General features: G+C 36.2%; 1 protein-coding gene across 2 annotated transcripts in view; it reads right to left on the reverse strand.

Moving 5' to 3' along the window:
- Window positions 1-16,439, reverse strand: part of LOC145676019 (uncharacterized) — a 74,648-nt gene that overhangs the window by 24,126 nt on the left and 34,083 nt on the right. For both annotated transcript variants that reach the window (XM_081746859.1, XM_081746860.1), the window contains 2 exons: window positions 12,445-12,611; window positions 4,174-4,384 (listed from right to left, as the gene is read on the reverse strand). In XM_081746859.1, coding sequence (XP_081602985.1) covers window positions 4,174-4,384; window positions 12,445-12,611 — 378 coding nt within the window. The remainder of the gene's footprint in view (window positions 1-4,173; window positions 4,385-12,444; window positions 12,612-16,439) is intronic.

Below are 16,439 nucleotides of genomic sequence, written 5' to 3' on the forward strand. Positions count from 1 at the left end.
CTAGCCTGTCAATCAATATATATATATATAAGTTAAGGTATCAATCTATCAAATGAACTATCAGATATTCCATTACTTTTGTTGAATCACTATATCAAATGTTGTTATATATTACCATTTTAGTTATGTAATAAACTTACTTTTTATAAATAATGTTGTCATTCCCCTAGATTAAACCACTTTTCCCATGAAAATCATGGTGTAATTCAAGTATATTTCTTTGTGACATCCGCTACAGAATTAGCGTGAGCAGATCTCTATATTATGGTGGAATAAAACGAGCTAAATAATTAAAAAGAGTCTGCACATCGTCACAGTGGCCACCCTGAAATCAGTTCTAATTAAAACACAAAGAGCGAAAAAGTGTATGACTGTTCTCGGAAGGACTGAGTAGCATAATGGTTAGTTTTTGCACGGTATGTCGAAGATTCCGGTTTCGAGTCTGTGAAATCATGGACTTTGTATTCTTTGTGTATTATTGAATTTGCACCTAGAAAGAATTTGTTGCGTAAAAATAAGTTTAAATTATTTGTTTCCTCTTTACATTAACATAATTACTTCATTCATTTTTCCCTATCCAGTCTATGACTGCCCTCTTTTTTCTTTTAATGGACGTCCCTTCGATCCTAAGTACGGTACGAAACCTGCACCCTATTTCTGGCGACATAACCTTAATAGAAACTGAATTTGTCATTCAACTGCCATTAAATGGCGAAGATCTGGATTATTTATTATCAGTAGAGATTGTGACCTTAACATGGTGGACAAAATCAGTCCTTGAAACTACTCTTGTACAGTTTAAATTAGCATGATAATTTGTGCGGTATGATTCGGTTCTTTGAAATGATAATGTATAATAGCAGGGGTGTAACCATGGGGGGAGGCCCAACGGGGCCAGGAATGATTTCCTGGCCCCCCAAATGACCAGCTTTAACGTTTACATGTAGTTAATAATTTACCGTAAAATAGTAGGGGGACTATTTTACCATACCGATCGAAAAATAGCATGGTATCTCTTCTTTATACCGATCGGAAAATAATATGGTATACTTTTTTGTGACAACAGATTACACAATTTACTGCGATTTATATTTGACAGTTTGAAGTCAAACGCTTTAACGAGGTACTATAAATACTATCATTAAACAATGGTACTAAACTAATGACTAAGTATATTTTTTTATATGTAATTAGTACTTTAAAAAAAACATTTTTATCAGATGGAAAATTTCGTGAAAAACAAACATTTTTGTTGTTTTTAGTTTGGATTTCATTCGCTCTTTTAATGCCACTTGGTGTAAGACAGGAAGTGAGATATAGCTGTTAATAAAATAATTATGTTTTTTAGTCACGAATAATAAATAAATATTTTTGTCAGGAAATCTTAAAGAAATTAAGTGCAATTTCAAAGAAAACCAGTCTTATGTATAAAGATAACACAGAATATTCTGTCGCTTTTTGTGGAGGTGTGTGTTCAATTGGCTCTCACACCGTGAATTGAATGCGAATGGATAAGGCGAAGGTCAGTTGTTGGTGTGGGTACATCCAACATACTATCTGCTTGTGACAGTTCAGTTACACTGTGAACTTGTGTAAGGACATAGTGAACATGGGACCTCAACAGAGCGTCATAAGGACGTGTATGCTGTACGATTTCAAACTGGGGTCAAACGCTGCTGCAACGGGGCGGAAGATATGTCAGACCTTTGGTGAGGGTGTCCTGACTACGCGGATAGTGCAGTGGTAGTTTTACAAGTTTAAGGACGGTGACGAAACACTTTTGACCAACTCATGTACAAAATGAAGGTTTTCAAGCAGCAATTGAGGCGAACAGTGGCCAGACATGTAAGTAACTGGGACGAGCGGAGAAATGCGAGCGGAGAAATCATTCGACAGCACCTTCATCAATCTGGAAAACACTACAAGTTGGTTCGATGGGTCACACATAATTTGACTCCGGGGAAGAAGGCAACGCGAGCTGACATCTGTGTTTCTTTGCTGTCTCGTCTGAGGAAGGATCCATTTCTGGACAGGGTGTTGATATGTGATGAGAAGTGGGTCCTGTACGAAGCTCCACGATGCCGTCATTATTGGTTAACATCCCATGAACCGGTTCCAAAATAGACGAAACCACCATTTCACCAGAAGAAACCACCACTTCAGTCACCGTCACCGTCCTGTGTGTTTGGTGAACTGCTCGCTGCATCGTGCATGGGGACTGCTACCAGCTGGTCAGAGCATTAATGCTACTATGTACTGTCAGCAGTTCACCCGTGTTCAAGAAAAACTCAAAAGTCCGGAGCCAGCACTTCTGAATCTCAAAAGGGGTTCTCCTGTTTCAGGTTAATGCTAAGCCCCACCTGGCTTGGATGACCCGGGACACCATTCTACGCCTTGGATTGGAAACACTTGCATCCGCCATACTCCCCGGACACTGCACCGTCCGATTATCACCTGTTCCATTCCTTGGAGAATCACCTTCGAGGACACAAATTCAAATTCCTAGTAGAGGTGCAAAATGCACTTGATACCTTCTTCGCTTCACGGCTCACGAAGTTCTACCGCGATGGAATCCATGGTCTCCCTGCTGACGGGGACTACTTTTGATCTTGCAGGTACGTCTTAGGTGACATATCAATGTTCGAAGGTGGTGGGTGAAAGATCGATGTAACTTTCTTGGTTACGTTTATAATAAGTTCTGTGTACAAGAGCTTAAATTGAAATAGTTATGCACAAAGATATAATGTTTGGTCCGGGCCAGTAGTTCTTGGGTAGACATAATAAAAACTACCTGGAGCATGGAGAAAAGGCAAATAATAATAATAATAATAATAATAATAATAATAATAATAATAATAATAATAATAAGCTAGAAAAAACAGTTTTTTTAGTTTTCCGGAAGGAAACCAAAATTTTCCGGTTTTTCAGGCCTCAAAAACACTAGCTGCAACACTTTTTTTTCTTTTTGTACATTGTAGCTGGCCCCTCTTCAGAAACGACGACCCCTCCTACCAAAACCTGCTGGCTACACCCCTGTATAATAGGTTAATTTTACCTGATAGTTGCTCTTTACAGTTACTTTTACCTGTATTTTGAACCAATAGCGAATCGTTATCCTTTGCTGGATTTATCAGCATTATTGTTAGTCCGAGTAGAAGAATTTCTTTGTGTACAATTTCGTTCGCTATATGTGTAATCTGGTGTTTTCTTACGGAAGAATAGTTTGTTTATTTTTCCTATTGTGAAATAACATTTTCCGTTCCTCCTGACGCACTGAAATGTTGGAAATCTGTAGCGTCAGAGAGTAGCATTCTACTTAACAGACTTTTGTATTGTTGGAGCGGAATGGCATTCTGTTGAATTTCGACCACTAACAATTGAAACAATTTCAAGAGTGCAGCGATCAATATTTTCCGGCGAAAAAACAGCTTTCTGCAAGAGCATTTTTCTAACTTTGTTTCTTGTTTGCTGTTAATTCTGCAGTTCATACGGAACTATGACAATGCAGACTAAATTTGGAGATGGTTTGGTTAGGAATAAAGCAGGGACAACACAATTTTTGTCTTTTAAATATACAGAACCCCCTTAAAACAGAATCTTATTCTATCAACTCTTAAAACTTCTGCTAGAACTGTTGGGCATTTGTGCACTATTTGGCATCGAAAGGCGAACCTTGCTTGAATGAGCAGCCAAATACCAACATGTTTCTAAAAACAGAGGACCATGCAGACTTCGACAGAGAGGCTCTCATAAGGTCGGATTTACAAGTGATAAATATCTGGAGACTGCGCAACACATCGCTCGTAACGCTACCCAGAAGGAAAAATTATAGCAATGGTCAGCAGAAAGCGCATATGAGCAGCATAGCTCTGAAGAAGCTACTCACGACAGTATACTATGGTTGGCTAGTTTGTTGGCTTTTACATAAGTCTAGCAACAAGAAGTGCTGGTGCTTCTCAGACGCAGAACCATGATTTAACTTGAATCGAAGCAGACCATAAAAAATAAACTTGTATATTATTTTCAACTAAATTATTAGAGTTCAATTAAATTATTGTTGCTTTTCAAATAATAAGATACATGGGCTTGAGTTATACATGGTCCACCTTGTATATATATGAATGCATACTACCTCATAGTAAAAATCGTAATGAAACAAAATAGGAGACTTACTTTGCTGATTAGTTGTTGGAGAGGTACAGGAGGCCAGAAATGTTTGTTGTACAGGAAACCGTGGCTTCAGGTAATCAAGTTCGTCATCACTGCTGGAGGACTCCGTCTCCTCAGCCGTTGAAATGCTTGATGTGTCTAACTCTATAATTTCAACTGGTAGATCGTGATTTCCATTAAGAAGTAGATATTGGAGCTTATATGCTTCTATTTCCTGTAAAAGAAATGCATGATCTTAAACTATGGATCGTTTCATGTGTACAAGTCCTTCACTAAAACAGAAGTTTCCTATATATATATATATATATATATATATATATATATATATATATATATATATATATATATATATAAACGTTACTTTTTTCGTTTCAGAGAATAAACCAGAGTGTGACCAATGCAATGAACAGGTAAAGAATTCAAAACGATCCAAAACAGTACTGACACTTAATACAGCAAATCGGAACTGAACACGATAGGTTCTGATGACTACTCACATGCCCTTTGAAACTGGAAGACCTAGTGAAGTGGGAACTACCACTGAGCTACTGTGTCCCTGTCGTACTAGTGAAACAACTAATGCATACATTTCTAGAGGAGAATCTTCCGTTATGTGAATTACCGATTAAGCTCGCTGAAACGTCTACTTTTGAGATGGTTCCTGAAGGAGAAGAAAACAAATAGAGATCCCACACACTATATATTCGTTATAAAGAAAACTTTCAGCACCTCCCAACAAACTGACAAACAAAGAGCTGTTTTGATTTAAACCTGAGTAAGCAAGAAGTACGCTTGTGGGATAAATGTCGATGTGGATACATTTCCTGCTTTAAAAACTGTATCATGGCATGTTGCTCACTTTCTGAGAAATTTTCACGTCAAAACATCTTAGCGCTTTTATGAGTTTTGATAATAACGTTGTTGAAGTTACTGTATTGTAATTCGAATAACTTCTATCTCATTATTCGAACAGTACATCGGTAAGGTTCTGATGCACTCAAGGCGTTAAGAAGAAAAGGATTAAGAAGACGTAATTTTGCTTCTAAATCATTTGAATGCAACGGCCTTTTTTCAGTTGAAAAAAAAAATCAGTTGAAAAGTGTGAAAGAGGGAAGATCTGAAAGTTAAATGCTAAAATGTTCAAATACAGTGAAATGAAGAAATAGTTTTGTTCTGAAATTTGAAAAGATGCATTTAATCTAAAAAAAAAAAAAAAAAAAAAAAAGACGGAGATGTAAGTGTGAGGTGAGAAACCTTTAGTGTTGCGTAATGGGAACAGGAAGTGAGTACTCGAAATCAGGAACACTCGAAGAAATTGTGGATTATTGAAGAAATGGGTGGGAAAAGGAGTTAAAGATAGCACCGAGTGAGTAAGCTATGTACAAGGAATCGATCAATCAAACAAAAAACGAAGACAAACATACTAAACCAGACAAGGATATTATAGAAATAGAACGTTTATTTCTTTTCTGACCAAAAATTTTAATTCAATTGAAGAGGAAAAGCGCTGCCTCAGCTATACCTCTGTAGAAAAACGTAGAAATTGATTCGTTTGACAGCATGGATCAGTTTCCTTCTTGCTACTATATGTTAGTTAGAAAACGATGCTATTGGAGAGTGTCTTACTGAAATAATTTTGACATAAAATGATATCTGTTGCTTCATCTTAAAAACTGACAAACGTAACTAAATATGTCTTTAAGGAAACAGTTTCCAAATGCGAAAATGCAATTGTTAACATAAACATTTTGTCCATCTGGTTGATACAGGTTACATTGCTTAATTCCATCTTCCGATGAACCGATCGCTCACTTTGAGATTTCATGTTAAGAAGACTGATGATAGTGGATCACAACTTACAAGCAACGTTGTTCAACATTAGTGAATTGAGATCGAAAATTTGAATGATTTTAAGTGTTTCAAGAAAATTTAATGTGACATAAAACATCTAAATTAAGAAGCAAGAATTGAATTTTTTCTGGCGATGTGAGTTTAGTAACGCTTCTCGGGTTATCAGACAAGTGAATGTATTGGTATCTGACGTTTCGAATGTCCTTCTCAGGAACAGGAAATAAACATTCAACAAAGCTATTTCTCGTAGCCACAACAGCAGGCAATCAGAAGCCAGCATCTCCCTCAATCAATCATACGCCTCCATTCACAGCTCTGCCCCTAAATAGCCCCTATACATATATTCACACGTCTCGGGACTCTTCATTACAATCCCCGAAAATGAATGCGATGTCTGCATTCGAAACGTCGAATGTCAATACCTTCACCCGGTTGACAGCCCGAGAAAACTTGCTAAAATCTGAATTTAGGTTTGGCGTTCACAATTATTGAAATATGCAATGACGGGTAAGTAATAAATATTCATTCTCTGAAGTTAATACAAACTAAAGACATTCACAACGTATAGCCTTCTGACTTGATTTATATTGTAAACAGTGCGGCGGATTTCATTATATATTTCATAATTACATTTTACAACCAATATCACATTCATTATTCAATTATAAAGAAGTTACAGTATTAAAAAAAAAAAAAAAGCTTTGAAGGCATGTACAAAAGTAATAATCCAAGTGGCACAGACGACCCATTTAAAGTACCTTGGTGAAAAATACTCTGACCATGATCAGATTTATTTCGAATAAATAGAGAAACTTTTACAATAATTAAACTATTGACTTCTGAAAAAAAAAAAAAACAAAATACGTAACTAATGCCATATAATTATATACATGGGTTTCAACAGATGCAAAGATCATAATGCCATTTACATCTAATTGATATCTCTCAAACCATTCCAGAGATATGACAAGAATTGGAAAAGTTTCAAACAATGATAAAAAATTATGTAACAGCAAGAACTGGTTGTAACTATAACAAACAAAATTATTGGTGCAGTATTGCTGAAGCAAAGAAAGCTAGTAGTCATTCTAAAAAAATTCCAACAAATACGTCATTTTAAGTAGTATAGAAATCCCTATCTATTTTCTTCTTATCTTCGGAATGGTTTGAGATACCGAATTTCTTGTATACGAAAAAAAGACGAACACTGACCACAGCATATATTAACTAATAAATAATTGCGTTAGAGTCTTGGCAAATTAACTTTGCCTTCATCAGACACATTACATCAAAAGGCAAACTTAATTTGCCGAAACTGTAACTCTATTATTTATTAATTTATACATGTTTGGTCAGAATTTGTCTTTTATTGTATACAAGAAGTTACAAAGCAAAAATGAGTGGTATTCAAACAGAATTTCTTTAAACTGTATTATTATCTTAAGTCCATTGAAACTAACTAAATGACTGTATGTGATACTTACTTTCGAATTTATTGAAATAAACCCTTTTGAAGAGTCACATTTTCAAACCTTTGTCATTTTTCGTATTTTATTCGAAATATTTGAATCGTGACCATTGTATTCGACGTCAAGGTACTTTAAATATGCATTGCCTCGTTGATCTTCGTTATTCCTGTTGTCGCTACCAAACTTTAGATGTTTGTGATACTGTAGCGTCCTTTCTTTGTAATACAATGTAATAAATGTGAAATTGCACGAACTGTTAATATGTACGAATACTTACAAATTTAATGGAATAAATTGAAGAAGTGGAACTTGCCGAATTAATATGGCGCTGGACCACTTTTCCGGTAACAGCTTTTATGTGACGTGGAATGAGGTCACAGAAATCACGAATCGTACTAAGATGAAAAATACACCATTCCGCGCATTGTGCATCAGTTCAGTGAGAGAGGATAACGACAGAAATGCCCCGGATTCGTGTCCGGAGAACGAACCACGTATGCCCAATTATGTTTAGGTCTGGGAATTGTGCGGCCAGGGAATACTTTTCCGTGGAGCATATTTGAAAAATATATTGTACGTACGTATTCTAGAAGGCTCAAGTGGGCAGGTCATGTACCAAGAATGGAAGAAAGTGGGAACGCTTTCAAAGTTTTAACTGCAAGTCCAGTCGGGAAACAACCATTAAAAAGACCTATACGCAGATAGGAGGAAAATATTAAGATGGATACCGCAGAAGTAGGATCCCAAACTAGAAACTGAATCCAGTTGGCTAAGAACAGAAGTCAATGGAGAGCTTTTATGAACGTGGCATTGAACCTCTGGACTCCACAGGCCACAGAGTGAGTTAGTTTATATGTATTAAAATTTACAACACGGGGTGGATTTTATCTATTATTCCTAATGGATTGCAACTCCAAATAATAGGGTAAGTTCTGCTATTTGAAGATATATATACAGGGTGTCCCATAAGTCCGTTTACATAGGACATCTCGGTAACTATTGAAGATACAAAAATGATAAGAGAGCAATGTTGTTGAAAAGTGTGTGTTTTCAATCTAAAATGTTGGAATTTTCGGAATTGGACCAACGGTTTGGACTCTACATTGGTATAACGCCCAATAATAAAGAAAAATGCGACGTTGCCAGGTCTTTGTTGGACAACAATGAAGGTAAGTGCGTGTGGTTTGAAGCATCCTGGACCAAGGAGAATGGAAGGGACGGTCAAAATGAATTCAAAATGAATATAAGAAGGATCACACGCAACATCAATCCAAAGCAGTGGCGTCACCATCAAAAGGGGAGGGGCAGGTACGAAAAAGAAAATAAATTGGATTTATTTACGACAAACGTATTATTTGCTTAATGATGTCAACGAGATGAGACAAGAGGACAAATGAATAAAATTAGAAAAAGCCTAAGCACCAACAACCAAAAACCAGTGGAAAATCTATAAACATGAGTTATCTGGTTTTTGAGTTTTGGCACTTACGCCCTTTCTAATTTTATTCGTTTGTCCTCTTGTCTCATCTCGTTGACATCACTAAGCAAGTAATGCCAGTTTGCCGTGAGTAAATCCAATTCAATTTCTTTTTTGTACCTGCCCCCTACCCTTTTGATTGTGACGCCACTGCTTTGGATTGACGTTGCGTGTGATCCTTTTTATATCTTTCATTTGGACTGTCCCTTCCATTCTCCTTGGTGCAGGATACTTCAAACCACACGCACTTACCTTCATTGTTGTCCAACAAAGACGTGGCAACGTCACATTTTTCTTTATTATTGGGCGTTATACCAGTGTAGAGCCCAAACCGTTGGTCCAATTCCGAAAATTCCAACATTTTAGATTGAAAACACATATTTTCCAACAACATTGCTCTCTTGTCATTTTTTTGTATTTTCAATAGTTACCGAGATAGCCTATGTAAACGGACGTATGGGACATCCTATATATATATATGTTTTATTAAAATCAGACAAGTTTTCATGAAACCACGCTCCAGCTGTGCAAATGAGCCCAATACTATCATGAAACATGACACCATTGCCTGGAAGTAATATCTGGATCATAGGATGTACATGGTTCTATTAATGGCGTCATGATTGCGTGGAATAATATGACGGTAAATATCAGTGCAGGACCCAGTAGAAACCAGGATACTGGAAAATACAGCATGACAGAACATTTGTCATGTTTTACAGTAGAAACACTGTTGATCATATGCTTCTCTGGGCGTTGATCACACATAAACAAGACCTGTGGCATGAAATAAGATGAATAATGACTCATGTGATCATATGACAGGTTTCCAGACATTAGCAGTTTATGTTCATATTTACGACATCATTAACGTTGTGGTCCCTTATGGTCTCTTATCAGTGGTTTTGTCCTCTTAACTCGACCCACTACATCCATGTAATGTTATTCACGGCGGACTGATTCTCAACGCAAGTCATGGAAAGCGTAGCTCGAATTTCGTTATCACTTGTACCACAGTCGTACCAAACTGCTCTGAGTGGCAGTCTGGTTTAATGCTCGGTGGAAACTGTCACTGAGAGTTTTCTTCTGACCATTGTTCCTCTTCGCCAATGTTGTTTCTCCGCGAGTTTTGTACGCTGTTATCACCTTAGAGTTTCCCTCGCGACACACCCAGTACATTTGCCACTTTCGTTATGGTCGCACCACATTTGTGAGCGTAAATATTTGCTCTGTTTCGAAATCATAGAGATCCCCATATCACCGTCTGCTCAGTTTACTGGACAATACCATTCAACTACTCACGTAGCTGCTGTCCCTATTTTACCGTTGTCAACCAAACTATCTGAATTGTTTTCATCTACATGTGTTCCATTAAACTGTTACGTATATGTATGTTTAAAATATGTAATAATCAGATCTAATGCCATTGAAAATAATACAGTTCTATGGTGAGCTGGCAATGTTATTCATGTGGTATCATTTATTTCCCGATATTTGTATCGTAAAGAATTTGAGTAATTTTTATTTATTAGTTAATAGTTACAAGGTCAATTCAAGACTAATGTTCCACTCTGTACATGAGATGGTATGAACATGAAATCATAAATTTGGGAAGTTATTTTGTATCCCAAATTAAAATTTAGAAAAGAAAACGGTTCGCATGAACATATGTAGTAAACCACACAGTTTTCACGCGAGATGCTGCTGAAAATGGAAGAAAAGGAACTTTGGAGTTGTTTGTCGCGTATGATGACGGACATACGCTACAAATAGCTAACAATTCATGTAATTATACTATGGTCAATAAATTATTTCTATCTGTGAAATTCATTGCACGTCGACATAGTCAGCTCTTTAGTGTTATTATCTAGCCACGCATAGCATTATGCGTTAAATTTAATCCAATTGCAATATTCACTTCCCGACAACGAATTCCTGTTTCCTAATGGTTTCCTTCCTTAATTATTATTATTTCAACCCATCTTTATTTCAGAAACTTTCGCGGAACCCCTTGTGCAATCAATAGGCATGTTTACCTTTCTCACGTTTTCATCAGCCTCTCTCTCGAAAACTATGCGGCTTAGAACATATTTTCATAACATTTTTCCTTATTTTGGTGTGCAGTTCGTTAACATATATACACGAAATTCTGTACGATACAAATATCGACAGGGCAAACAGTTGGCGTTTTCTTCTACCAAAGATCATTTTATTTTCCTTCTTGCTGGCAACCATATATAAAGGTATATAGTTCCCAACTATTAAAAAAAAGTTGCTCTTAGCTTACATAATAGAAGAAGTACACTATGGACCTTTGAAATTTTTGATTTAAGATGTTTCAGTCTATTAGCATTTGATACACTGAAATAATTAGAAGAAAACAACTGATTAAATAAACTGTTTAAAATTCTTTCAAGTGTTTATCCTTCTTGCTACCAATCGTGCCATACATGATAAAAGAGGAAAAAAAAGAAACTTGCGAGGAAAGTGGCTACAGATTGTTTCGGTGCTAGACAGCTAATGCTATCTTAACTATCACGATTTGTGACGTCACCTTTCACCTATTTCCTTTCTTTAGACCGTCCAGACAATTTAGTAGTTGGTTGCTAGTTTCTGCGTTTTGCTTCTTATTTATGATTAGTTCTATTTTAGGTCAAATAGGCGAGAGTAGAATTCACGTAATATACTTTTTTTTTTTTTTTTTTTTTTTTACGTATTTGAGGTTCTGTGACATGTACCGGTATAATGTAACGAAATATCTAAACGACGAAGACAGTCACTCGATTATGACATTCTGGCCATTCTTGATTACATAAGTCACATCAAAGCGTACATGAGGAATATACGGATGATTTGAGCTGGGATACAACATAATTGGAACCCAGTGATATGTAAGATGAAAGAACAACAAAACAAACTTATTTGTTATAACAGCAATAGGTTTGTGTGCGAAGTACACAGCAAATGGTAGTGCACTAATGCCAATAGTAAACTTCCAACTAATAAGATTTAAAATAATTAGATTTCCACACATCACATGAAATGTTATGATCCAAAAGATATATGGATTTCGAGATACCTTTTCTGTATCTCTTTCTATATACGTAAGTAATTTCAAACTTACTTCTTAAAATATAAGTACAACTGTTTTTTATGTAATATAATTTAGAGAAAAATTAAATAGTGTGGTAAACAGTGTTCATTTCTAATAACATATTTTTTTCCTGGGATCATATTCACCCCATGGTTCTTCTAAGGTTTAAGTTTTTTCATGGTAGACCTACAAGAGCAGGATTAAAAGGAAGTTCCATGAAATCGAAATACGTTGATACCATTGATACTGGATAAAAAATGTTATTTTTTCATATTGTGAAACCGACAGACATATTCAAATGAGGTGAATCTCCCGGCATATATAATCTCCCGGCATCGTATAATACGCCAGTGTCAAATCAAAGTACAGAAAAAGGAAATTACCAGTTTCCTCACAATTTCTGGTTGAATATTCATTTTCCTACACCATATTTTGACATTACGAAGAAATCCCATACGATTCAAAGTTGTGATATTCAGGTTATGGAAACCAATCCAAACACCTTCCACGTTTCTTCCATCACTTGTGAGATCAAAATAAATCTTCTCTCCTAAAACGACAGGAAACATATACTGAAGAAAATATTAGAACAAAAACTCGTACATAAAAATTAAAAAAAAAATAACTATAAAGGTAATTACAGACAAATTACAGTAAAGAAATAATATACCCACAATTTTCATCATTTCTAAAGAGATGATATGAGTTTTCTGTTGCCTCATACCTTCTCGTCTATGCAACATAAAACACCAAGTATCAGTGCTCTGAGAGAACACGTTCAAGGAATACTTTGAAAAAGATCCTCCCAAAAAAGTAAAAGTTACGTAAATTATAGTTACTTCTTTTATCGTAACTCTCTCCCAAGCCTCATGAAACAAAGTACCAAATTGTTCAACTGTCTTCAGCAGGTGATTTTGGCAAATGTTAGTCACTTGATACACGAGTACTTCGCCGCAGACAATAATTTACTGATGTCTACTTCTGAAAATTATATTTGGTCTAGGAATTAATTCGTGCGGGTGGACAAGAGATGGCGCAACAAACGGAGCGTCCCACAGTTCCGTGTATCCACACATGTGTTGCAAACCCCTGTCATCGCGTATCGTTCGTAGTATAGGGCAGTGGATTAAAGCGTCAACAACACCAGTTTGTAGTTAAGTGAACATGGCGCAATTTGTGCCTGATAAAGTGTTTTTGCGGGGTGTCCTGCTGCATTACTTTAACATGCAGAAAAGTGCGACTGAAAGTCATCGTATTTTGGTGGAAGTGTATGGTGACCATGCTCTAGCTGAGCGAACGTGTCAGAAGTGGTTTGCACGGTTTAGAAGTGGTGATTTCGGCTTGGCAGACCAAGAGCGAGCTGGACAGCCAAAAAAATTTCAAGACGAAAAATTGACAGCATTGCTCGAGCAGGATTCGTGTCAAACGCAGGAACAACTTGCAGCAGCATTAGGCGTTGATCAAACAACAGTCTCCAAACGCTTGAAAGCCATGGGAATGATTCAAAAGATGTCACATTGGGTTCCACATGAATTGAAAGACGAAAAACCATTTGCGAATTGCTGCTTCAACGACAGAGCAGAAAGGGGTTTCTGCATCGAATTATTACGGGTGATGAGAAGTGGATCCATTACGAGAACCCTAAACGAAAAAAGGCCTGGGTGAAACCAGGTGAACCAGGTCCATCACAACCAAAACGAGATATTCACTGTGCAAAGGTTATGCTGTGCATATGGTGGGATATGAAAGGTGTGGTGTACTATGAGCTGCTGCAACCGGGTGAAACTATGAATGGAGAACGTTATCGACGACAATTAATGCGTTTGAAGCAAGCTCGGCCAGAACACGACCAGAATGGGAGAACAGACATGATAAACTTATTGTTCAACATGATAACGCTCGCCCACATGTCGCAAAACCGGTCAAAACCTATTTAGAAAATGTCGGATGGGAAGTTTTACCCCACCCGCCGTATTCACCAGACGTTGCTCCTTCGGACTACTACTTGTTCGATTGCATGAACAACGATTTGATTGGACAGCGGTTTACTTCTTCAGAAGATATCGAAACATGGGTCTCTGACTGGATCGCTTCCAAGGATGAGGACTTCTTTCGCCACGGAATCCGTACATTGCCTGACAGATGGGCGAAAGTGGTGGCTAGCGATGGACAATATTTTTCTTAAGGTATTTATGTATTTTGTGTTTGTACTACAGCTTCAATGTGTGCGTACCAACCGCACGAATTAATTCCTAGACCAAATACTTAAATATTAAAAATATAAATATATATCCACATATGAGTCATTTGATAAATAATGCATAACTTAGCAACATTGTGTACTGGATGATGCTATCACAATAAGCCTTGCGTCACTTGAACTTCAGTTCATTCGACAGCAAATATGTGACTCCGAGTTCTGTAGTGTAAGCATCATGACTGACAAATGTTAAAAATAGAAACTATAGATGTCGGTTACTGTGTCAATTGAAGAACAGAGGTCGTATACTAAGTTTAGATAGCGACAACTTGCAGAAATGCTCTGTGTTTTATATGAGGACTGCAGTGACTTACCAGCGGACCTATATAGTTTATCGTTGCGTTGCTTGTTTTCGTAATGGTCGTGTAAGAGTGGAAAGCTCCAACTTCTGCTGTGGCGCATTTTTTTTTCTTTTTTTTTCAGTAAAGTGCTTACCTTCGCATTCTGGTCATCGTTTTTTTTTTCTCAATTTTCTTCTTACTCCACATACAACAAGGTAATGATAACTACTGGATCATAACGGTATTAATACTGTTACTAATTAATGCCACGAGACCCATATATAGAAGATCTAATTACGATTGTATATCATCATTGGCTTGAACTGGCATTGTTCAGCACCAGACTTTCCTCTGCTAAAACTTTCAATTGAGAAGGAAAAAAGTATTGAACACGAAAGCTTGCAATGGAGATAAAGATCCACAGTAAGATGGGCCCATATGTACTACTCATACATATTAGTTAATATTTCAGCGACTATTTAAAAAAAATACAAGGATCCTGGAATTTTTACTTCATCAGTATTGTATATTATCATTTAATTGTATCGATCTATTGAAGTAGAGCAGTACGTTTCATTTTTTTTTTTTTAACTGAATTATAAGGATTGGGGTCATGAATCTTTCCATGATAAAAATAGAATGGTTAATTTGGGTGAGATGTACGTATGTGTTAGACATATGTGATAAATGCAAGTCAAGTATGTTGAAAGGTTGGGAGAAGAGTATATAGTATAAATGTATAGTTAAATTAATAAGATGTGAGCAGGGTTTTCTGAAAACGAAAAATTAAATACTATTTTCTGTGTAACGAAGCATAATATTTCCTTTAAGTTAATGGCGATCAATAATAAATGAAAATAGATTATGACAGAAACAATGATGAAATGAACTTAGTGGAAAAAATAATGGGAACCCTGTAGGAAGTTCACAAACTGGTGATCTTAATTACGATACTACCATCTTCTAGATAGAACCAAGCATCCGTTATACCAAATCAACATTTTAGTACTAAACCATCGTTCCCTTTCTTAACTCCATTATTTCTGTTTTCAAGTCTACCTAATTACTACAGCGAAATGTGTTCAGTAAAAATTCACTGATGAGATATGCATATTATGTTATATATTCGTTGGCAATAGAAACTTTATTCGCATTGAAGAAACTTCGGAATTATCTTAAACTAGAAATACAAATCGCTGAGCAAAGCAACGTTTTTTTTTTTAAATAATAAATGTGTAATTGTTTCACCATTTAACTGAACATATTGGCTTCATCACACACTGACGCAGCCTGACATCTGATGAAGCCAATATGTTCACTTAGTTAGCGAAACTGTTACACAATTATTATTTTTAAAAAACGTTGCTTTGTTCAGACATTTGTATTTCTAGTTATTTAAGATAGCAAAGCTAGTATGAACAAATTACTTCCGAATTATGCTACTTCCCTGTATCTATCTATCTATCTATCTATCTATCTATCTATCTATATATATATATATATATATATATATATATATATATATATATATATATATATATATATATATATATATATATACAATAGTTAAAGCATCGGGCGTCGCACAACAAAAGTAAGTTCATGGAAAATGATTGAAACTTTGACTCCCTTTTATCTCTTTAGAACGTGCATCTGAGTCGAAATGAAAAATAAAAACCATGTTCACCCTAGTTTAAGTCCATTTAAAGATTCATACATAACAGAGACACGGTATGGCATTACGTAACTGGCATAAATTATTATTTTTTTCAGGATAGGTATTTCTACAAAAGTGCCATGATGAAACACCCGGCTCGAGCGAAGTGCTATGAAACTT

Source organism: Thermobia domestica, chromosome 18, assembly GCF_964235325.1.
Source record: "Thermobia domestica chromosome 18, izTheDome1.hap1.1, whole genome shotgun sequence".
Taxonomy (NCBI): domain Eukaryota; kingdom Metazoa; phylum Arthropoda; class Insecta; order Zygentoma; family Lepismatidae; genus Thermobia; species Thermobia domestica.